Genomic DNA, 25,781 nt, shown 5'->3' with positions numbered 1-25,781 from the left:
TAAGATTTTATCCATTTATTTGAGATAGAGCGAAAGAAAGAGTGCAAGCAGAGCGGAGGGGCAGAGAGAGAGGGGAAATGCGGCTCCCCAAGAAGCAGGGAGCCCAATGCGGGGCTCGATCCCAGGACCGGGAGACCACGACCTGAGCCAAAGGCAGATGCCCAACCAACTGAGCCACCCAGGCGTCCCTATATTTTTCTAATCTTAAAGAAAATAAGTTATATAAAAATACGTCATAGTGAACATTGCAGTAAACATTATAGTTAACATTACAGAAAACACATTAACGGTAATTTTTTTTTTGAGAGAGAGAGCACATGCATGCACGTGTGTGCGCATGCATGCGCATAGTGCGGTAGGGGCTGAGGGAGAGGGTAAGAGCAAAATGTCAAGCAGACTCCAACTGAGGCAGAGCCTAAAACGGGGCTCAATCTCATAACCCTGAGGTTATGACCTAAGTTGAAATCAAGAGTTGGACGCTTAACCAATTAAGCCACCCAGATGCCCCAAAATAAGGGTATTTTATGTTTAACAATGGCTAGAACAAAAATCGTATTTCATATATCAATAACTTTTAATTCATGTTTAGGTCATAGGTTAGGGAAAACATTGAAATAACTCTAAAAATGTTATGAGAGCTGATAAAATAGATTGTGTATTTTCAACCATCTATAATAATTTGACATTTTGGTAAGTCAAAACATTAAATTAGGTTTGTCATCTTTCAATATATAAGGGAAAAGCATCAAGGAGTATAAAAAACTAAAAGCTTGTTTCTTTTAATAAAAGATTTGTTGATTTTAATAAAATCAATGCTCTAGGGGCACCTGGGTGGCTCAGTCAGTTAAGCGTCTTCTTTGGCTCAGGTCATGATCCCAGGGTCCTGGGATCAAGCCCCACGTTGAGCTCCCTGCTCAGTGGGGAGCCTTCTTCTCCCTCTCCTTCCTGCTTGTCCTCTCTCTTGCTATCTCTGTGGCTCTCTCTCAAATAAATGAATAAAATCTTTAATAAAAATTAAAAAAAATAAAATCAATATTTTAGCAACTACACTGTATAGAAATTTCCATTTCCAATTTCACTGAAGAAAAGAATATCAAAAGAAAGAAGGCTAGTGGTGACCAGGGCCTGGGGGGAACAGGTGGGGGGTGGGGTTGAGGGGGACAATGGGGAGTCACAGTTTAATGGGGACAGAGTTTCAGTTTGGGATGATGAAGAAAGTTCTGGAGATGAACAGTTTGATGGCTGTACACACTGTCAATATACTTAATGCCCTTGAAATGTATATTTTAAAATGGTTAAAATAGTGAATATTATGTTACATATATTGTACCACAATTTTTTTTTTAAAAAAGAGCAAAAGCAAGTTCAGACTTTTTAAAAGATAAGGTAGGATTAGCCCAGCCCATACTAGTCATTCTGATTCCTCCTCCCTTCATCCTCTCTGGTCATCAAGCATGGTTGAATCGTTCTCCTTAAGACCCTCTCTGACGCACCCACACTGCACTTCTCTTACTTCAACCATCTCTGAACAGCATTTGCAAGCTATACTTCTCTGCCCCGAACTGGTTTTCCAGACTTGGGTCATGGTGAGCTCTAAAACTATGATTCTGTCAGGTCTCTCTCTTGTCTGCCTAATATTGTTAATGATTCCATATCCTTTAAGATAAAGTCCTAACTCTTTAGTATTTATTTATTTATACTTTACCAATTAGTTTACAAGGATACTGCTTAAATCAGGAATCTTACAATATTGCATGAGCTAAAGATGGGGCAAAGAAAACAAAAAGGTTACACTCCCCCATCCCGCTGGCTAACTTCCAACGGTCTCTGGGGACCCCATTCCAGGGGATGTCTTCTTGTCCCCTAGAAAACTTTGCTGATTCCTGGCTGGGACTAGGAGTCACCCCTCACCCCATAAACTGCACACAGTGCAGGACTCTGTCATGGCACCCCGTTACAACTATGTGTCAGCCCCATGAGATGATAAATTCCTCCAGTATAGTAGCTAAATTTCAGGTATTTTGTATTTCTAGTATAGTGATAGATTACATAATATCTGCTCAGTAAACGTCTGCTAAATGAATGAATGTACCAAGAGAAAAGATCATGTCACTAGAAATTAGCACCCAAAGAATTAACTGCCAGAGACTAGCACAATATGATTAACTCTCTCTTGTAGACCTCTCTCATGTTCTTACTATTTCATATCCACAAAAATACTTACTGTGATCTTTGTGCCATGAGCAACTCATTTTTTGCAAATTCAAAGTCTTTTGGACCCTCGCTTGTAAGAGTATCTCTACCGGATGGTCTTTTTCCTTTCTGGACTTCTACTGGATGATTAAATCTAAAATAATGATCTCCACCAAGAATCACCCGATCACCCTAAAGCACACAAAAAATTTACTACTTGAGGAGAGTCTGAACCAAAAACTTACATGGGACAAATAATTAAGTTCAGCAATTCAATACAGTCTAAGATTAGTAATAATAAATATAAAAATCATAGCAACTAACATTTATTAAATACTTTCTATATGTCAATCACTATTTTAAACACTTTCCATATATGTGATCTCATTTATGTCTCACAACAACCCAGTGAGATAGTACTATTATCTCGATTTGAGGAATGAGGAAGTTAAAGAGCACAGAGCTTAATAATAACAATAAGCATTCACTGAGCTTACAATTTGCAGACATTGTGTTAAGAACTGTAGATGGATTATTTCACTTAATCCTCTGCTGCCCACAAAAGGTAGGATATATATGAAGTGACCAACTGTCTTGGTTTGCCTGCAACAGACTGGTTTATGCCTGTTCTCTCAATGTAATTTTTTTTAAGCTTTATTTATTTAAGTCATCTCTACACCCAACATGGGGGTCAAATTCAGGACCCCAAGATCAAGAGTCACCTGCTCTTCCAGCTGAGCCAGCCAGGTGCCCCTCTCCCAATGTAATTATTAAAAATGCTCTCAACAGTGTCCTGACTTCAGTGATATATAATCACCCTAATTAAATAACTTTTTTCAAAAGTCACATAGCCAATAACCAGGGCTTACTTCCAAAGCTCAGCTCTTTACTGGACACATAATGGTGCTGTCAGTAGTAAGCTCTTCAGGTACTGGTTTATAGTGATTTAACTTTTATCTTTGCACAAATGAAGGTAATTAATGAATTAATAGAAAAGAGAATTTTAGAACTCTAAAGTCCTTAATCTAGTTCACTACTTTATCTTACAGAGGAGAAAACTGGGACTCACATAAATTAAACAACTTGCCCAAAGTCAAACAATTTGTTAGGATTTAGCACTGGCTAACTTACATGATGTAATACTGTGGATTCCAAAATATGTTTTCCATTTATATATGTCTTTGCTTCTCCAACTGGGATGATACTCACTATTCCATCAAAATTTTTTATAGTACTGTTAAGATAAGAAGTACATTGTTAGAATTACAGGACAGATGAAAAAGAAAAAGGCAATACAAGATAATCCTGCTTGGATTATTCCTTTGGTATTGATTCATATCAATTTGTGACAAAAATAACTTAAAATTATTTTATTTTGCTCCAACTACATTTTGAAGTTTTGGCAAAAAAGCCTGAGCAATCCCATCCATCAGTGCTGGGAAGAATTTTCACTGCATGTATTTTAACCATAACTACTTTAAAAAAAATACCGACCCTCTCCCCAAAAATAAAATAAAATGAAATAAATTCCAGGAAAAAGCATTAGAATATTGACAATGGTTACATATGAATGAAACACTTTTAAGTGTTATATTTTTTTAATTTCTGGTTTTATGTATGAGTTTTAAAGATGAAAAGAGACAAACATTCTTCTCTCATGAAAAGTAGGGTAATACAGAAGAAAGAAAAGCATGGAGATAAAAACACACTACTTAGTCATCTAATTAACTGGACCCTGACACTATGGAAAATCAGTTATAAATGCTACATATTCCTTTAAGTCTTTTTATTTGGAGAATAGGAAAGACACTCCAAAGTCCAATTCATCTTTGGATTAAATTGACAGAGAGGGAAAAAACTGCAGCAAAAGCTGAGTCCTAACCCAAAACCTCTAGCTGTTGATTAGGCTCTAAGATCTATAATTAAAGAATAACAGTTCAGTTGTAGCACCTAGAGAAAAGAGTCTGGAAGGAATAGCTCACCCCTCAGCAGTATGTCCCTCCCACCAGTCTAGTGTTTTAACCAGGTAAAGGTTTCAACAGGATCTACTTGTTCTGATTCCTCTCTCCTAGGTCTTTCAAAATTCCTTGGCCTGGCATCCTGAAACCTCCACAATCTGGCTTCACCACCAACATTCTTGATCCATGATTATTTCCCCATAAGAACCACATCTTACTCTTTTTTTTTTCCTTAAGATTTTATTTATTTATTTGTCAGAGAGAGAGAGAGAGAGAGAGAGCAAGTGAGCACAAGCAGGGGGAGCAGCAGACTTCCTGCTGAGCAAGGAGTCCAATGTGGGACTTGATCCTAGGACCCTGGGATCATGACCTGAGCTAAAGGCAGACGCTTAACTGACTGAGCCACTCAAGTGTCCCAGAACCACATCTTACTCTTAATCATCCATATCAGTACCCTGAATTTGCCTTGACATCAGCTTCTCTCTTGAGTCATTTCTCCAACATAGGAAGAATGTTACCTCTCTCATCCTTCAAGGCCCAACTTAAATGCTAGAAGCTTATCTTTTTAGCTCAAGCGAGAAGTGGATTTTACTCCTAAGCATTAAGAATGCAAGTCCCATGTAACATTAATATATATTGATAGATACCGAAGTTCTTTTATTCATTAAGCCCTCATGTGCCAGATAGGTCTCAGCAATGAACACAGACATGAAACCAACGGTCATGAAGTTCATGGTGTAGTGAGTAAGACAATAGTGACGAGTGTACTAAAAGGGGAAATACAGAGTGCCAGGCAAGCAGGGGACTTCCTACTCCCCTACTGGACTAACACTTTGGGATTATGTTATGTATCTTTGTCACTGGTGCAAATAATACTACACTTATGTGTTATAGAAAACAGTCAACTAATAGAAGAACAAAAGGACCTGAAGAAGAAGGAGATTTGCATACCAGATATAAAGACATTATAAAGCTCAAATAATTAAGACTATGGAGTACTAGTGAGAAGAAAAAGACTGCGTTTTTGGTAATTTTTGATATGAACACTTCAGATCACAAAAGAACCAATATACTATTTAATATATGATATTAGCAGAATTGGTTATTCACATGAGAAATAAATGAATTCAGACCCCTACTTCACACCAAACAAAAAATTCTAGGCTACTTAAGGGCTTAAATGTGAAAACAAAACTTCAAAGCATCTAGAAGAAAAGTTAGGAGAGGGGCGCCTGGGTGGCTCAGTCAGTTAAGCATCTGCCTTCAGCTCAGGTCATGATTGCGGAGTCCTGGGATTGAACCCCACATTGGGCTCCCTGCTCAGCGGGGAGTCTGCTTCTCCCTCTACCCTTCCCCCCTGCTTGTGATCTGTCTCTCTGTCTCTCCCTCTCTCTAATAAATAAATAAAATCTTTAAAAAAGAAAAACAGAAATGAAAAGTTAGGAGAACATCTCTATGACCTCAATGTGGAAAGGATTTCTTAAACAAGACCACAGTTGTTGTAATGGGAAAAGACTGATGCTGTATACTACAATAAAACAAAGAGCTTTGAACCAATCATAAGGCACCAAAAGAGAGTGAAAAGATAAGCCACACACTGGAAAAAAGACACTTGCAACAAATAAAACAAAGGCTTGGCAATCAGAATATATAAAGAACTCTTATAAATTACTAAGGAAAAAACCAAACAATCCAACTGAAACATGGACAAAAGACATGAACAGGCAAGTCCTAGAAGAGCAAATTAAAATAACCAATAAATACATGAAGAGATTATTAAAGAAACGCAAAATGAATCCACAGTGAGATAACATATCATGTTCACTAGACTGGCATAAATCCAAGTCTGCCAGTACCAAGTGATGACAAGGATGTGGAGTAATAGACACTCTCAATGGTGTGGAAGTAAAAATTCATAATCATTTTGGAAAATAATGTGAAGTTACCAAGTAAAGTTGAATAAGACATACCCTATAACCTAATATCTCAAGTATTTTTAGATATAATTTAAGAGTGTTTCCCAAACTTTAAAAATTATTCTAGCATAATTAGAAAATTGTAATATTTATACAGCAGATTGTGGTCAATAGTTTGCTCACAGTTAGACATGACTAGTCTGGTAGGTAAGGCCTCCTAAGTTCCTACTGGCTAACCATTAAGGGCTCATATCTCAGTTTATCATCTGGGAAACTCACTCTAGAGAAACTCTTCACATTTGTACCAAGAGATATGTACACGAATATGCATAGCAATATTGTGATAGCAAAAAATTAGAGACAACCCAAATGTCTATCAAGAAACAGATTGTAATAATTTAAAGGTAGATAAATGCACACAGTAAGATCCTTCACAGCAGTAAAAATAAAAGAACATCAAAATGAATGAATCTTGAAAACAACATGAAGCCAAAGCAGTTTGCATAAACTATCATCCCAACAATATGTATATAATCATTCAATTCATATGAACAAAATGCACATGAAACAAAAAATTTTTAATTTGTCAATTCAACCGAAAATCCTGCCATATAAGATGGATAGAAGTTTAATTTTATGCCAATGATTATAATTCTAGGAAAAGAAATGACCCCTCAACTAACAGATTACATACACCAAAACAGAAATAGAGAGCATTACATTCTACCTCATATTGACAGCAATTAACCTATCTTCCTTACAAAACACTCAGAATGTCTGTTTTTCTTGGCTAAAAGATGCATTGGAAGGATTATACCAAAGACTCAGTATAAATGAATGCCTCATGTGAAGGAAATCATACATATCAAGATATGGAAGCCTACTAAAAAAATGAACAGGAGCCTTTTTATTTTTAGAAGAATAACATACCAATGATCATCAGCAATCAGCACCCCAGATAACTGAATATCATGGCTTGAGTTTGGTTTATACTTTCCAACTGTCGTCGTTCCTTCTTTTATCATATATAATAGCATCTCTGATAGCTGAGGATCTTCATTGAGATTGACAAGGTTTGGCAAATGGTTGTCGATTTGAAATGTAATTCCTGCTTTCTAGTGGAAGTCAGAAAATAAATTAACCTTAACAAAAAGCAAATTAGTAAATCCACCTAAAATAAATGGTCTACCTTAAACATTAAAATCACTGTATGTGAAGTCTCAATAAAGGTTTCTTAGAATCTCTCTTTCATGATTTCCCCATGACTATAACCATCATACTTCTTAGACTTTTAAGCTATGTTGCCCTTTCTTTGACCTCACAATCCATCACCCTCAAACTGTGCCTTTTCTTACTGATGGTCTTTAGAATGGATCAGTTCCTTTTGTTGCATCTTTGCTGCCCTCACCTTAGTTCAGACCCTTATTACCTCATACTTGAACTACTGCAGCAGCTGCCTGATTGCCCTGTCAATAATTTATCGTTTTCAGTTCATCTTACATCCTACACCAAATCAATTCTCCTGAAAGGGTATTCTCAAAATGTCAACTCCCCAGTCAAACATTTTCAATCACTTCTCTCTTCCTACAAGATAAAACTCAAATCACTTAGCCTGAAAATCAATAAACTAAACATAACATGCCCTGCCCATTTTATCTCTGTACGACCGTATACAAACTGCCGCTCCAATGAATCTGATCCGCACACCTTCCTCCGAGCACACCTTAAACTTTTGCACCTTTACTCTCATACAGTTTTCCTTTCCTAGAATGCACTCTTCCTTTTTTCTACCTATCAAAATCTTACCCAGGTTTCAAAGCCAAATCTTCAAAACTCAAATCTCACCTCTTTGTGAGGCTGGACTCACCATTCCCAAGGAATAGTCCCCCTTCCTCTCAATTCTTATAGTACTCTGTCTACCAGTCATTCGAAATATTTCCTTTACTGCCAATACCTTTGCTCTTGACCTGAGCTCTCCAATCTCTTTTAGAACCTCATTCCATTAAGGAGTTTTGATTCCTATAAAAAAGTTTATGTGTCTTCCATCCTTTAAAGAAACAAAACCAAAATGAACGAAACAAAACTTCCCCACAATCTCACAGCCCCTTTCTCTGACTTCTCACTAGAGGCTTTCAGAGTTTACATGTATGGCTCTATCTCCTTAGTCACTCCTCAACCCACTGTCATCTGGCTTCTTTCACCACTACGATGACTTCATAATTTCACAATGCAATGCGCACATCTCAGAAACCTGGGCATCATTCTTGACTTTTCCATTTTCTCAACATACACACACACACACAAAAATACCCTCTGAGCCTATCAATTTTAATTCCTTTCTCTCTTTTGAATCCAACTCCTCCACTAGCCATTCCCACTGCCACTGCCTTACTCAAGCTCTCACCACCTCTGGCCTTCACCATGGCAACAGCCTCCTAGATGAATAACCTTCCCAGCCAGCATCAGTCTTTCCTCCCCCAAATCCACCATTACCAGAAGAATCTATTTAAAACACAAGTCGGCTCATGTCACTTCCTTTCCATTTAAAACCCTTCAGTGGCTCCCAGTCACCTAAATTTAAGTTCCTCACTATGTCATGATCTGAGTCTTCCATTTCTCTCCAGTCCAATCTCTGTCACCAGCACTAATATACAAGTTCTGAATTCTGTGGACAACCAAGCTGTGCTGTCCCTTCCTGCTTCTGAACATGGGATTCCTTGCTTAGAAATCTTGACTTCGGTAGCCTAACAAAATCTCGCTTAGTTGTCCTTTTCTCTTTGAAGTCCTCCTTAATAACCATCCTCATCAAAGTTAATTACTCCCTCCTGTCTCCTGCTTCTCTTCCTTTTACATGCTTTTCATTGCCTTAGGTTGAACCGTATTGGACTCCCGGTGTTCAACCATTTCTTACCTAAAAAACGGCAGCATCATATGGTTCAACCTAGTCAAGTCACACTGCATTTCAGTCATCTATTTACATTGAAAACCTCCCTTTAGATTACATGCTCTTTGAGGGCCAAAACTACATTTTATTCACCTTGGCCTACCCCATGCCTGGCACAGAAAAAACATTTAATATTTGTTGAACCAAAGTGAATAGAATTAGATGGTTTGTTTATATTTTAACTTTCCAACATAGCTATGGGCTCTAAGTATATTAGAATCTTGATCTCAACATTCCTTTATACTATTTCTCTTTATGGTATTGCTTGGCATAGAGTCAGTATGCAAGGAGTATTTGAGAAATTAGATTTACATATTTACTATCATCTTTATTTAATTTTCAAATCAGTTTAGAGAGTTGAAATGATACCTGTAACTCCTTTGTTTCTTGAAGTTTTCTTCTTTCAGCTTGTTCAAATTTTTCTTTCCATGCTCTTTCCAAAGACAAAATAATAGAGTTAAAAATATCCAGATGCATAAGATTGAGAATTAAAGACAATCAATAAAGATTAAGAAACCACTTAGGAATATTTAAAAAATGATAGTCTGGGGATGGACTGCTCTATTCATACAAAAAGTACGAAAACAGAGCCACAGACCCCTCCTAAAGTCCTCCCTCTCCACCAATCTCAGCCCCACCAGTCCAAGGATTCCAGGCAACACACTGACATCTAAAATATTGACTATATTCCACCTTTGCATTTCTGCCATGTCTCTCTCCTGTTGATGCAGTTTCATTCTTAAGGATGTTATTTCTTGCCGGCACAGCCTATATCTGTCAGGGTCAATATTTCGCCTGTTTCTTTGAGCAGCTTTTAGCTTTTCGATTTCCGCTTTCAATTCTAAATATTTGTAAAAAGATGCATGATTAATAACATTTGATATATAATCATTACCACAGTAGGCATAATCCTCCAATCTTATTTCAAGTTTTAAATATTACTAAATAAAATAGAATATTTATAGAAATCAATTTTACTTTACTTACATTACCTATACATTTCTACTTAGTCTTAACCTGAAAAAGTGCTCCCATCCTTATGAATTTCCCCCCTCATAAGTTGTATGGCCATATAATGTATTGTTCAAAGTGGGACACTTTTGAGAAGCACATTATTAATCACACTGATGCAGCAGACATAAACCAGGATTGTCCCAAGGCATACCTTACTTATAAAGACATGTTGGATAAAAATCAAAGATTTTTCAAGCTGGAGTTCAGAAGACTTATTTTTAATGAAAATAGCCCTATTTGTGAAAGAGAGGGGAATCCAAAAGGGAGATGATGGGCTGTGATACAGCCACTTCGTTCTTCTCTGGCCTGCTTGTCTGAAGACCATTCATCCTCTGCTGCTCAAAAGGGTCAGAGGATAAAGGACTATGAAAAGATGGCAGTTCCACATATGCAAAGAGAAAACTGCTCAAATCAAGGTTCCTTGCAGGTACTCAAGTCCATCCTAAGCAGGTGATTCCCAAGAGATACACAGAAAGTAGTACTGAGTATAAATGAAGTTAGGCCTATGCTAAAAACTCAAGCCTTTAGATCACTGTCCTTTAGATCAATGAACTAAGCAAGAGTAGAGCTGATAAACAGAATGACAATGGAGGAAAAGTCATAAGAGGAAAAGGCTACACACATCTATGACTCAGTCTGTAAGATTATTTTTCTATGCTTGCTATTCCCCCTTTACCTACTCTCTATTTTCTGTTTGTTTTCCCTTTCCTAATTCTCCTTCCCATCATCCTTCCATCTCTCTTCCACCATCATTGTAGAATGATGACTAGTATCTACTATAAGTAGGTATGAAAGAAAAATCTTTAATTTTCTTAAATTGCGTATTTTCATGACTGAAATTAATACTGAGATTTAACTGTTACAAAATAATTAAATGTTTAGAAAAATCTTCACCTCTAATTAACTTAGCATTCATATCTTCATTTACTTTGGCGATATTGACTATCATACGGGCTTGGCTGGCATATCTCAGTGTGCTTAATGTTTCTTCAATGTTGTTGGCAGCAGGACTGATGGTGGCGATCATTGCAGTTTTGGAATTTCCACCCAGACTTTCTTTTAACAGCCTTCAAGGAAGAGAAGTTATAATTAGATTTTGTGTCTACAACAACCTAATAGCAGTAATTATGTAGAAAGCACAAAACAAATTAATAGGGTATATAATACAGTATTATCCTCTTCACTCACATACCATTCAGGACTTTTTATTTATTTATTTATTTTAAGTAAACTCTACACCCAACGTGGGGCTTGAACTCATGATCCTGACATCAAGAGTCACATGCTCTATGGACTCAGCCAGCCATGCACACCACCATTCAGAACTTTCATGGTATCTGTACTTATTTTTAGATCTCATGAACATTTTGTTTTCTCTTATACTTTTTATAAGTATAAGAAACAGTAACTGAAGCAAAGATTTAAAATATGGTTAACCATCAGATATTTAGTAAGATACCACTTCCCACTCCACAGACTAGACTGTGAACTACTTCAGGAAAGAAACTATGCGTGTTAGTCATCTCTGTATTTCCAGTGCTACCACAACCTTTAGGAACAGGCACTCAATAAATATTGAAAATGATGAAGGGGCATATAAACAAAAATTTTGTTTTCTACAATATCCAAAAGCCTTCTTTTAGAGGAAAAAGGATAGTATGAGACTAAAACACCTATCTTTATTAATACAGAATGAATTTCACTATTCTTAGTTTTCAAAAGGCACCAAGAAAAAAAATCAGATTTTTCCTTAAATGTTTTCAGGTGACAACTACATTCCTATAAACCAATTATAAAGACACATAGCGGTTGGGGGGCCTGGGTGGCTCAGTTGGTTAACTGCTGACTCTTGATTTCGGCTCAGGTCATGATCTCAGGGTCCTGAGATTGAGCCCCGCAACAGGGCTATCAAGTAGAGATGCAGCCCTTATGAGAATTATATATTAATAGCTTATCATAATTGGATATTAAATCTATACAGATGGGGCGCCTGGGTGGCTCAGATGGCTAAGCATCTGCCTTCGGCTCAGGTCATGATCCCAGAGTCCTGGGATTGAGTCCCACATCGGGCTCCCTGCTCCTTGGGAACCTGCTTCTCCCTCTGCCTCTCTCTCTCTCTCTCTGTCTCTCATGAATAAATAAAATCTTTAAAAAAAATCTATACAGATATAATTTGAATGTAATGTATCTGATTAATGAAAACATATTCATTAACAAAAATACTTATTGAACACTTAAATGCTAGTCAGTGGGTGCCACACAAAACGATTTCACTTTACACACATAGCAACATGTTTGGTGGTAACATATATGCTCAAACATTAAGCACTAAAAACATTAAGTATAGTACTAGTTGCTTACACTAATACAGCACATACTATGTATTAAGAGTATTATAGTAATTATTTAATCTTCACTATAACCCTAAAAGGTAGGTATTGTTATTATCCTCATATTACAGATGAAGAAAGAGACTAGAGCATTGAGTGATTTGCCGAAGTCACAGAGCTTATAGGATGCAGAGCCATGATTCAGATCCACATAGTTTGACTCTAGAATTCACACTGCTAACCACCTGTTCTCTATCCCAAGGCTATATGAAGTCAGTCTATTGTTCTTTTCCCCATAGTATTCACTACATTTTATACAATTCTCTGTACTTCAAAAGATACTTGCCATGTAAGAACAGATTCACGGTAAGGAATAAAAACTCTCTTTCGGTTTGCTTGTTCAGAAAGTGCAGATATAACCTTTCCCAATGTGAGCAAGGACTTGTTAATACTCACACCTTCCTGTACACAAGATAAAAACATCTAATTTAAAATAACTGCTCAGCAATACATTTATTTCACAAAATATATTCCTTCCCTTATATAATTACTAAGTAAATATTTTCTTCTATAAACTACCAATTTTCATACAACTCAAAATTTACTTATTTTCTTTGAAAAGTTAAACATAACAAAAAAGTAAAGATCTCTCTTTAAACCACAGCAATGCAGTCTATAAACTACAGATAGAGTTTTTGTTTTTGTTTGCTGTTGTTAAATATATTTAGTTTGCAATCTCCTAAAAATAATGCCCTAGGGAATAAGTCTTATTAAAATGAGAAAAGTCTCATTTAAAAAAAAAAAAAGATTTTCTTTTAAGTAATCTCTACATCGGCATCGATTCGAACTCACAACCTCAAGATCAAGAATCACATGCTCTGCTGACTGAGCCAGCCAGGAACCCCAGAAAAGCCTCATATTTACCTTCAGTCGATCTCCACTAGTTTGAGCTGTGGAGCAGCGCTCACTGCCTGCCAGATCTATCAGGTTTATCCGACTCGTTATTCTGTGATCATGTTCCTCCCCTTCCACAGATTCCGTCTGTAGCAAAAAGACATTAATATAATATGTCATAAGTTTGTCCATGACTTGCTATCGATGTAAGTCTTGAAAGGGAAAGTTATACAAGATTACAAACCACTCATTTATTTTTGAAACTATCCCTTCACAAATGTGTGATCGTTTATAATTTATAATAAACATTCGAGAATAGGGGTGCCTGGGTGGCTCAGTTGGTTAAGCATCTGCCTTCAGCTCAGGTCAAGATCTCAGAGTCCTGGGATCGAGCCCCACATCAGGCTCCCCCTGCTTGTGCTCTCTCTCTCTGTGTCAAATAAATAAATAAAATCTTTAAAAAAATAAAAATAAAAAAATAAACATTCAAGAATACATGGAGCAATGCTTGCATTATGCCAAAATAAAAGAAATTACTTTAAAGAGATAAAAACTCACAACTACCCGATTATATTAAGGAAACAACCATAAATAGAGCAAAAGCTTAGTGTACAAAGTTATTATTTATCTCAGCATGAGAGGAGCAAGGCATTTATTTATTTAATTTATTTAAGTAATCTCGCCACCTAACAGGGCTCGAACTCATGACCCCAAGATCAAGAATCACATGTTCTTCAGACTGAGCTGAAGGCACCCCAAAGGAGCCAGGTATTTAAAAGCAACATAAATGGCCCACAGTAGAGGAACTGGAGTAGTCAATGGAATATTATACAACTATGAAAAATGATTATTTGGCAAAGAATTTTAATGGCATAAAATTATTGAAGATTTTGTAAATTTGTGTAAGTGTTATTATAAAACAACTAAAATATTATACACCAAAATATTTAGAGGGGCTTTGAGTAGTGGAACCTATGGCTAAATTTTTAAAAATCTTTGACTTTCTGATATGTTTTTCCAAATACTATACAATTACCATGTATTGAAAACATATCATACATTAATGTTATTATCATATTAATATCAATGATATCATAAATTAATAATCATATATTATTGTTTTCAAACAGTAAAAAAAAAAAAATACTGCCATATATACCAAAAGTCATTCAGTTACTGTGTACACTAAAATTCAATTATGTTATATATTTATGTTATCATACTCTTAAAATAATCAAGAAAAAGAATACCTTGGTCTGGGTCATCACCAGGGTGAAAACCGAATGCGATCGGGAGCTTTTATCATTCATACCAGTAGCAGCAGTCGCTCTTTGTTTATTTCCCAGTTCTAGCCAACTCTTACAAAAAAGAAGAGAGGGAGGTCAGAACTGCAAACTAAAATTTATTGGAACAAATTAAGAAAGAACAAAGTTAAGCATGTTTGGCAACATATACGCACTTTATAATCTGTTTATGAAATGAAATTAATAAATGTTTGTCATTTAATAATTTGTATTCCCATTGTCAATTTTGCTTCCATCACAGATATCTGAATCAGGAAATTACACCTCTAAAAGACTATTTCAATAACACTAAGCTGCTATGATAGTCAATTTTTATTTTTACTTCAGAAGAGTAATTCCTTTGAAGTTTAATAAACAAAATCAGCTCATAATGAATTAATAAGAGTAAACTTTTATTTATGCAAGTAGCAATTAAGGAGAAATATTCTTATGAATACTTATGATTATGATCTATCTAATGGAAAGAAGATAAAACACAATCAATCTTACCTGGATATCAGAGTAAGAACTGACAACATTCCTATTTTTAAAAAAGAAAAAGACAAAATTGTTTTTACTGATAATTATACTTTTATTCTCATAAAATAATAATACACTTTCAATTACATAATTACTCTCTGAAGACCACAATTGAATAATTCATAGATCATACTGACTCTCAACAGAATCTTCCGCTATCTCCATTCTTAAAGGGTAGAAAATGTTTTTTTACCAAAAAGTATGTCTTTTATTAATGAAGCAGTTTAGCTCTTAACATATTCAAGTCTAAATCATGAGACTGAAACATATACTTGACATATGTAGGGGTGGGTATGCTAGTATGTATGGGTCTCAACATAATCCCAGATTTATTGAATGGAGCTAAATCCATATCTAATCACTTTCCCTTTCCTTTAACAAAGCATTTGGAGAGTTGAAAGATGAAGTAAACAACTCTTAGCATGTTTCACACTCTCAACACTAAACTCATTTTAGCACCTTCTCCCCTCTTCAGCTTAAAGTAATAGATATAAAAAGCAGCTCAAGAGGGAAGGCTTAACTTAATGAGGAAAGGGGATAAAAGGGAGAAAAATCAAATATTTCACACACAGTATAACTCAGGCACTTTACAGGTGCTGTGAAAGATATAAACAAATACAAAAACAAGAAGCTAACACTCTAGTTGGAAAGAGAGGAAAAATTAATTGAATACTATTAAGGGTAGGAGGTTAAATAATTATCCAGACTTTCAAAGTTGGGGAGGCAAATGAGAACAACATTCATTCTATTCATTACTTTTCTCCTCCTTGCTTTTGCTGAGCCAAACACTTACATTGACAAAGCTTCAACATATGGTCCAGAGACAGGATGCTCCCTTATTCTCAGCTAATAGAAGCAAACATTAGCATTATTAAGGGCATAACAAGTATTTCATATAAACACAATTTTAAATGATCTTTTCTTCTATATTTGGAGTTTAAGGCAAAGAGATTTGCCTTTACTTGATCCAGAGATAAATATAAAAGTTCTCACAAACACAAATCTGTAAAGCATTGACACTGCTTCAGTATCACAAATTTTTCACAATATGCCACAGTTCACTGTAGGCTCAAATATCTTACTAGTTCTTATTCTTAAGACATGCCGTAGCCATTATCTCTATGCTTTTAAATATTAGCTCTCTAAAATATATTCAGTAAATTTCAGACAGTTAAAATTTTTTCCAGTTTTACACTGTATGTTTTAAACTTTGTAACTAGAAATTTAAAACACTTTTAAGTCAAAGAAGAAAATGCCAAGTTTAAGATTTTTTTTTTTTAAGATTTTATTTATTTATTTGACAGAGAGAGACACAGCAAGAGAGGGAACACAAGCAGGGGGGGTGGGAGAGGGAGAAGCAGGCTTCCCACCAAGCAGGGAGCCCAATGCGGGGCTCGATCCCTGGACCCCGGGATCATGACCCGAGCCTAAGGCAGATGCTTAATGACTGAGCCACCCAGGCGCCCAAACACATGATTTTGAATAAGTCAAGTGACCTCTTTAGATTTTAGTTTCTTGCTCTCCAATGTCCTTTTCAAAATTAAAAATTTTACATCCTTTTAAAGAAAGGACTTTATTTATTTGAGAGAGAGCATGCAAGCAGTGGGGAGGGGGGGAATGCAAAGGAAGAGAGAGAATCTCCAGCAGACTCTCTGCTGCACTGAGCGCGGAGCCCCATGAAGGGCTCATTCCCACAACCATGAGATCATGACCTGAATCAAAATCAAGAGTCGGAGGCTTAACCAATTGAGCCACCCAGGCACCCCCAAAATTTTACATTTTGATAGCAGTTTTTAAAAAAGATTATGTAGGGGCACCTGGGTGGCTCAGTCGGTTAAGTGTCTGCCTTCAGCTCGGGTCATGATCCCAGGGTCCTAGGATTGAGCCCCACATTGGGCTCCCTGCTCCGCAGGAAGCCTGCTTCTCCCTCTCCCACTCCCCCTGCTTGTGTTCCCTCTCTCGCTGTCTCTCTGTCAAATAAATAAATAAAATCTTAAAAAAAAAAGATTATGTATTTGCGGAACTTCCTATTTCACAGAAAATATTATGTACAAGATACCAATTTACTAAATAATCTATTAAGATACATATTCTATAATAACAATACAATTTTTAAACTTCTACTGCTTTTTGGCTTTCAGGATTTTGTGTTTGATTTAAGTGGTCCAACTAAATCTTGAAACAAATATTTAATATTTGCTTTAAAAGAGGCTAAATTTAATAATTTAATTTCCACTAACAATAATGTTTAGCTTATTTACTATTTACTCATTTAGACTGTAGATCCCAAGCATTTGCTATCATATAATAGCAATTTTATTTATTTTTTTTAAAGATTTTATTTATTGGGGCACCTGGGTGGCTCAGCTGGTTAAGCAACTGCCTTTGGCTCAGGTCATGATCCCAGGGTCCTGGGATTGAGCCCCACATTGGGATCCCTGCTCAGCGGGGAATCTACTTCTCCCTCTCCTGCTCCCCTGCTTGTGTGTGTTCTCTCTCTTTGTCAAATAAATAAGGATTTATTTCAGAGAGAGAGGGAGAGCACAGAGGGAGAGTGAGAAGCAGATTCCCCACTGAGCAGAGAGCCTGATGAAGAACTCAATCCCAGGACTCTGAGATCACGATCCGAGCCAAAGGAAAACACTTAATTGGCTGAGCCACTCAGGCGCCCCTAATAGCAATTTTAGTAAAATTGAAAGCCATATAGATCATCTTGAGAACTAGTATAACTATATGCATTTATAAAAACAAATTAAAAACAAATCATAAATTGTTTTAATCTTACTGGTTGCTTTCTCTGTCCGTTTTCACCTTTACAAACCAGAAGGTCATGAATTTTTTCATTATATACTTCAAAAAAGCTCATTTCAAGGTGGTAGCTGACCTAGTAGGAGGAATAGAAATACAGCATGCAACTTATTTTAAAAATCCTTGCATTTTTTGCAAATTACATATCTGATAAGTTTCTAGGATCCAGAATATATAAAGGACTCTTACAACTCAACAGCAAAAAAAACAAACAACCCAATTTAAAAATGGGCAAAGGACTTGAACAGACATTTCTCCAAAGAAGATAAGTTCTACTTACTAAGATCTCTCAAATGTTCAACCGTGCAGTCACTACCTTAGTCTAGCCCCTTGTCATGCCTTCCTTACACAGTTTACAAGTCCCATAACTGGTCTTTTTGCATCCAGTTCTACTTCCTTTCAATCCATTCTCCACACTGCAGCCAGAGCTATATATTTTTTTTTAAAGAGCAAAGATGATCATTTGACTTCCCTGCTTAAAAGCCTTCCATAGCTTTCTAGATTCCTGGAAGCAGGGGTCATAAAGTCCTTCACAAGCTGAGTTCTGCCTGCCTCTCTGGTTTCATCTTTTGTCACCCTCCACTCTCAAATTCCATGCTTAAAGCAAAGTAAACAATTTATAGATTCCCAAAGGCTCCCTACATTCTTGCTTTCAAAGCTTTGCACATGCTGCTCCCACTGCCTAGAATGTCCTTCCGCCTCTTCACCAAGCTAATAACTGCTATGTTTCCTTCAAAAATAAGCTCAGTTGTCCCTCATCTAAGAAAACCTGGCTCTCTCTAATCTTATATATTCTCAAAGTGCACTGTTCTTACTCTATCATAGTATTTATTTCAATTTATTTAACAGTAAGTTGATTGTACTTGGCTATTTACTGATTCATTCCATCTTTATACTCTCCTAACTACAGGGACTGGGTCTTTTAACTCCATATTCCCAAATCTTGCACAGTATTTCCCCAATTTCCCTTATCATAAGAATCACTAGGGGGAAAGTACGAAAACTATAAATTCCCAGGTGTAGCCCAGATCAACTAAATCAGAATCTCCAGGAGAGATTTTTTTTTTTTTAGCAAGTGTACACACACACACACACACACACACACACACACACACACACACACACACACACAATCAAACACACACACGAAAAACTGCCCCGACACATTTCTGGTAATTCTTATGATCAAGCAAATTTGGGGAAAAGTGATCTAGTGTTCAGCAAACAGTGGATGCACAGTAAATACTGGCTGCATGTACGGATGAATAAGAGAAAAGGGAAGCCAGTACAGACTTTTCAGGTGTAGGGCAGCGTAAAGAGCAGCTTTCGAAGCTGAATCTGGGTTCAAACTTCAGCTTCACTACTCTCTGCTTCATGTTGTTTTGAAGTTTATGTCTACTGTCCTTAGTTAAGTCTGTGTACCTACCTGACTACAAACATGTAACTACATAACTGCCACATTATAAGCCACTACACATACATAAAAGTAATAAAGCCGAAAAAGCTAGAGAAGACAGAAGAGATGATCCTTCTATCACTGCCCAACAAGGAGAATTTATTCTGAAATTTTGAATCTCCAACCTCTCATCCATACCACTGTTCCAAAGGAGAATGACCTAGAACTTAAAATTACATCTTCCATTATTTCCTTAGTGGTGTTGACTCTGATTTTAATTTGACTGTTTCCTAGTCTAATATGAAGGCTTACAGATGAGAACATACCTCCTGAGTTTGTTTTTTGGCTACTTGAGCAAAAAGATCTTCACAAAACCTTGGAATTATTCCTGGTTCTTCACTAAGTCCCATCATCCTGGAAAATACATAATGAATGGCAGGGGTGGGGGTGGATAAAACTAATTAGTTTTTTAAAATTCTCTTTGGGGAAATGGGTTGGGGGAGTGAATGGGAAGCAAGCTAATTAAACTGTGTTATTAATATCTAATAACCTAGGCTCTGAAGTCAGATCTTCCTGAGTTCAAATCTTGATCTCACCACTTATTAGCTCTGTGACCTTAAACAAGATACTTAACCCCAGTAAACCTCAATTTCCTCTTCTATAAAATGGGAATAAATAAGAGGTATCTAATTCAGAGAGTTGTGAGAAAGTACAAGCAGAGCCTTTAATATATATATACCATTTATTAGATGACTACTTTTAATTCTCACAATAATATTTATAAAATAACCTCTCCAGGCTTGGGTTTACACAAGACATATTATGTACAGTAAAATGGGCCAATGACACTTACAAAGTAGACAGTATCTCCTGCATAAGCTGAAGCTCAGAGGTTAAGTAACGTTGCCCAAGTTTGCACAGAACCAGTATATGAAATGGATGAGATTTGAGCCCAGATCTGTGTGGTTTCAAAACTACATTCTTTCTATCAAAACTACATCGTTTCTCACCAAAGACTGAAACATTCTCAATAACTGTACTTGGAATAACACTTACGTATATGATTTTCCAGAGCCAGTCTGACCATAAGCGAAGAGACAGGTATTGTAGCCTTCAAAGGCACGCTCGAGGAGGGGTACTGCTAGCGTCTCATAAACAGTCGTCTGGCTAGCATAGTTGGGATGGCATTCATCAAAAGACCAGAATGCAACATCATAAATAAAATTATAAACTTGTTTCATGTCCGGATGTTCCACAGCTATTTCTTCCCCATTCATGAAGACCACCTGGGATGCTTTTTCAATCTTCTCTCTTTACAAAGAAGCACAGAGAAAAATATTAAGTTACTGTGATTATTTTGAGTATTATTCCATAGAATATAATAAGAACCTCAAAACTAGTTAAATACCACATTCCTCCAGAGCAAGATAATTCTTTAGTTTTATGTGGAAAATGTAGACCAGCTAACATAATTATAGTGGGTTGCCAAATATAGATTTCCTACAGCTCCAGAACCACCACTTAAAGGGAAAATGGAGTCCCAGATCTCTTGTCTGAAAAATCATCCTACTTTTACCGGATTTCCCATCTTCTTCCTTTTTCTCTTGAGCTCTCCCTTCTCCCATCCCACCCTCTATAATCTACCTATACTCTTCAGTCCAAATCTGGAAAATTTTTAATACATTTTAAAGATGTTTCAGAGGTGCAGATCTATATAAACCTGACATGAAATGCAAATATAATTTCAACCAACTCAGTTAAATGTAAGTCTCAATCATAAATCTCTTTGGGCTACTGCCTACTGTTACTGTTAATCCAAAGGTCCCTCCGTTAGATTATCTCCCTTAAAGTCATGGATTTTCATGTGCATCCTTCTTCCAGCTCAGACTTAGGTAGAAATCTTTCACTTACTCTACATCTGCAGAAAAATATTATCAGTCCTTGTCTGGCCCAGATATCCCTTTTTGCCCCCAACTCTGCTTTAGATCACAATTTATTCTGGAATCCACCTGCCTCTTCAATGTGACAAGTGCCCCACCACCCCTGCTATCAGCCCAGTTTACATGGCTTGTCTGATGAGTCTGAACTCAGGTACTTGGTTCCTTACTAAGTCATCCGTTGTGGGGTTTATTCCTACCAGCTCTGTTCTTTCTGTTGCCTCTCGTCCTACCGTGACCCTTGAGGCCTGTCTTTGAGGTTTCCCCATTCTCTCCAGCCAAATCACCCTCAGTTCTCTCACTTATCACTAACCCCACATCTTCACGAACAGCCTTTAAAGCACTGTATAACTTACCTTTTTTCAAACTAGGGGTTCCTGCCCCCACAGCAGCAGTCACCATATACTCTCACATCTTGCTTAGATATACAACAGAGTTAACAACTATGAACTCTGAAGTTTTTTCGCAGTCACGCCACAAAACATTCAAAAATAATTAAATGCCACATTCACATTTTGTCATGTCCATCTTTCTCAGCCCTACCTGAAATCTGTGACTATCTCACCCACAATCACTTTGAAGAGAGATTTTTTACCATCAACATCAAATCTAATAAATCACTGCATTTATAACTACTATATATCAGAGATGACAATGGGGATGATACTATGCTGGATGGAGTTTGGGAAGGACCTCTTTGGGCAATAAGTGACCTAACAAGTGCTCTTTTTAAGGGAAACACAGAGGAGCCCGCCAAGCATTGCAGATTTGAAAGCAGACTGCATTATAGACTTAAGTCATTCTGACGTTTTCAAAGTAGCAGATCTAAAGAAATTTACATTTGCAAAAGATGGTGATTTCAATGTTTTAATTTTACACCCAATCATCAAAAATAATGAAGGTTCTACAACTAAACCTGAAATTTCTCTCTACATAGAAATGCCACCACCAAGCTTGAAGATGCATGAATGCACTCACTTTCCAAAGGCAGAGTGGAATTAGACACATTACATGTCAGTAGTTTGGCCTTAGATTTTAAAAGGTGTAACATACCTCTTGCTGAAAGGCCTCACACGTACTGCCACTGTCACTTGACTGTTCTCTACTTTTAAGGGGTCTGTTTCTATAGAGGTGTTCCGACCTGTTGTTTCCTCTTCAAGAAGGAGTGTATTTTCTTGTGACCTTTCCTTTTCATTTGCTAGGAGAGAACTTCTTGGCTTTTGTTTAACTTGGAGGCTAGGCACCCTATTTTTCAGTATCGATGCAGCTGGGCTTGTAAGCTGTGGCGTGCCACACTTCGGTGTCCATTTGTGTCCTACAATGTACTTTGTAGGTGTTCTTTTTTCTAAGCTTTCAAATTTATTTGAATTTTTTGCCATATCCTTCCCAATACTTCTATGATACAAGTTTCCTGTTCCTGGCACTTTGATGTTCAACTTGCTCTGAAGAGGCTTTGTTGCCAAGTGTCCGGATGGAACAACTTTAGTCTGACTCTGGGAATCAGTGGGTGCTCTATTACTTAAGTATTGAAGTGCGACATGTTCATTTGCCCCAAGGAGGGCAGAAAATGTTTCTTTGTGTTTTTCATCAGACATCATTTCAATGTCTTTTTGGTCTTTGGCTAAAGGTACAAAAGATGCAACAGAAGAGTCTTTACCATTATTTACAATTGTTACCTTTCTCCTCGTTTCCAGGGAAGCACAATCATTTTCTGTTGGGTTTCCCACATTCTGTGTTGTTTTCCACTTTTGCACACAATCTGTTTGAGCTATTTTCCACTTTTCCACAGAATCTGTTTGAGCTGTTTTCCACTTTTCCACAGATTCTGTTTTAGCACGACGTTGTAATGTAAGACGTGTTTCTGCAGTTTTTTCAGTTGAGTCTCCCAATTCACTGCCAAGCAAAGATGATTCTTTGTTCCTTGTAACTCTTCTCTGAAGTGCCAATCTACCTGCAGGGTCAGGGGTAAGAGGTACCTCTCCTGTTTTTTTACAGGCAGAAATCACATAAGTACTATTTATGTCTCTGATTTTACTTGCAGATCTCAATAATGGATCATCATTTTCACATTCTGACATACCCGAATTCAAATGCAGCTTACGTCTGCTACTATGGGTGAGGCTATTCAGGGATGAACTCTTTTGGGAAGAAGGTATACCAAGGATATCCCTGTTATTTCTATTATGTGCGGTATATACTGACATTGTGGCAGCAAGTTGTTTTAAAAAAGAACGTTGGTGAAGAACCGAAGCTCTTCTTTAGATGTTCATTTGACTTCCAGCCATATCTTATGTATCAGTTTCCAATTATCTGCTAAACTGTAAAAAAAAAAAAAAATTAGATTGTAAGACTCTAAACAGGCATTAAAAAATATGAGAACCTTCCATTGTGAAAGTAACTTCCCAGAGGAATGAATACGTTAGAATAAATCACAATCTCCTCCTCAGATACTGTTCCCAAGCAGCTTCAGACAAATCTCTGCCTTCAAAGAGCTTATAATAATTATGCAACAAATATTTACTAAGGCCCTATTATGTGCCAGGCCCTCTGATAGATACTATGGATTTCAAAGACAAGACCCTGTTCCCATTTCCTTAGTCTAGAAGGAATACACAGATCACAGACTTCCATTATACCAGGACAAAGAGGCCAAGTGACTTAAAAGATATAAACAGTGCATGTCAAAGAAGATATTCGAATGGCCAATAAGCACATAAGAAGATGCTCAACATCACTAATCATTAGGGAAATGCAAATCAAAACTACAATGAGATATCACATCACACCCATTACGATGGCTACTAACAAAAAAGCAAGTGTTGGCAAGGACATGGAGAAATTTGTACCCTTGTGCACTACTGGCGGAAATGTAAAATGGCACAGCCACTGGGAAAATAGTATGGAAGTTGCTCAAAAAAACTAAAAATAGAATTACTATATGACCTAGAAATTCTACTTCTGGATTATCTAACCAAAAGAATTTTAGAAGCAGGGTCTTGGGGGTGCCTGGGTGGCTCAGATGGTTAAGCATCTGCCTTCGGCTCAGGTCCTGGTCCCAGGGTCCTGGAATCGAGCCTCACGTCGGACTCCCCGCTCAGCAGGGAGCCTGCTTCTCCCTCTCCCACTCCCCCTGCTTGTGTTCCCTCTCTCGCTGTGTCTCTCTCTGTCAAATAAATAAATAAAATCTTTAATAAATATATAAATAAATAAATAAAAGTAGTGTCTTGAAGAGACTTTTGTACGCCCATGTTCATAGCAGCATTATTTGTTATAGCTAAAACATGGAAGCAAACCAAGTGTCCATGGACTGATGAATGGCTTACCAAAATGTGGTATTTACATACCATGAAATATTATGCAGCCTTATAAAGAAATTCTGCAATATGCTACAACATGGATGAATCTTGAAGACATAATGCTAAGTGAAATAAGTCGTCACAAAAAGACAAATATTGTATGATTCCACTCACATGAGGTACTTGGAGTAGTTAAAATCATAAAAACAGAAAGTATAATGGTGGTTGCCAGGGGCTGAGGCCAGGGGAAAATGAGGAGTTATTGTTTAATAAGTACAGAGTTTCAGATTTACAAGATGACAAAGGGTTATGGGGATGGATGGATAGTGGTAATGTCTGCGCAACAATGTGAATGTATTTAAGGATATACACTTTAAAACGTATATGTAAAAACATAATACATGTTATGTGTATTTTAAAACAATAAGGAAAAGAGGGGGAGGAAGGGGGGGAGGAGGAATGTGCATGTCAGCAAAGATTTTTATTTAGTACTCTCTGTTTGCAGATTAGGAGAGGGACTAACAGAAACCCTGGCACCTAAATCAAAGACTGGATAAAGCACTTGGTAATACCTGTTGAATGTATGTTAAATACAGGAATGCCTGGTGGAGATTAGTTTGAGAGGGGTCACAAACAGAGTATTCCCAAATAAATACCATAGACAATAACTACAATAAGTAAATTAATTGCTTCTGTTGAGAAAAATTATGCAAGATTAGATAAGCAGACAGCTTGCCCTCTAGCAGTTAGACAACAAAGTAGACAGGTGTGTATATAAATATGTCAACAACATCTATCCAGTATTAATGGTTTAAAAGAAAAAGAACAGCAGTGACAGCTAAAAGGTCTGGCTTCTAGTCAACTCTGCACCAAACCGGTAATATTGATGTAAACAAGTCTTTAAATTTGCATGCCTGGTTCTAACTTGTAAAATGACACTTGCTCAAACTATTCCATAGATACTGCTATGCAGGAATATAATAGAAGTTAACTTTTAAGTAATTTAAGGTTCTAAATAAGGAATAATCATTACCACCACCACCACCACCCCCCCCAAAAAAGGGAAAAAAAAATCGTCAGGATATAAGCACCTGCCCTCAACCTTTTAACTAAAAATATAGAATGTTCCTATTACGGAAATAAATTTAAAGGCAAGAAGATTCTGGAAATTCTACCGCAGCTAAAAACTATTTGCCACTTACAAAATAGACAGCGCTTTTTGTTTGGGAAGTTTCGCTACGGGAGTTTAAAGAGGAGTGACATGAATAGAAA

General features: G+C 36.9%; 1 protein-coding gene across 2 annotated transcripts in view; it reads right to left on the bottom strand.

Moving 5' to 3' along the window:
• The window catches only part of KIF14 (kinesin family member 14), a 55,867-nt gene that overhangs the window by 29,743 nt on the left and 343 nt on the right, over positions 1-25,781 (bottom strand). The window contains exons 2-17 of one of the 2 annotated variants that reach the window (XM_027612097.2): positions 23,001-23,531; positions 22,267-22,958; positions 20,333-20,587; positions 19,603-19,690; positions 17,858-17,956; positions 15,866-15,918; positions 15,043-15,073; positions 14,500-14,607; positions 13,280-13,396; positions 12,702-12,817; positions 10,920-11,092; positions 9,705-9,852; positions 9,381-9,444; positions 6,998-7,182; positions 3,325-3,427; positions 2,225-2,385 (exon numbers count right to left, since the gene is read on the bottom strand). In XM_027612097.2, coding sequence (XP_027467898.2) covers positions 2,225-2,385; positions 3,325-3,427; positions 6,998-7,182; positions 9,381-9,444; positions 9,705-9,852; positions 10,920-11,092; positions 12,702-12,817; positions 13,280-13,396; positions 14,500-14,607; positions 15,043-15,073; positions 15,866-15,918; positions 17,858-17,956; positions 19,603-19,690; positions 20,333-20,587; positions 22,267-22,958; positions 23,001-23,417 — 2,810 coding nt within the window. In that variant the 5' untranslated portion in view covers positions 23,418-23,531. Of the gene's footprint in view, positions 1-2,224; positions 2,386-3,324; positions 3,428-6,997; positions 7,183-9,380; positions 9,445-9,704; positions 9,853-10,919; positions 11,093-12,701; positions 12,818-13,279; positions 13,397-14,499; positions 14,608-15,042; positions 15,074-15,865; positions 15,919-17,857; positions 17,957-19,602; positions 19,691-20,332; positions 20,588-22,266; positions 22,959-23,000; positions 23,532-25,781 lie in introns of those variants that run through there. The other variant, XM_027612095.2, reaches the window with a different exon arrangement.

This window comes from Zalophus californianus, chromosome 10 (assembly GCF_009762305.2).
Source record: "Zalophus californianus isolate mZalCal1 chromosome 10, mZalCal1.pri.v2, whole genome shotgun sequence".
Classification (NCBI taxonomy): Eukaryota; Metazoa; Chordata; class Mammalia; order Carnivora; family Otariidae; genus Zalophus; species Zalophus californianus.
Note: the sequence above shows the minus strand (reverse complement) of the source record. Positions and strands in the feature narration are given on the sequence as shown.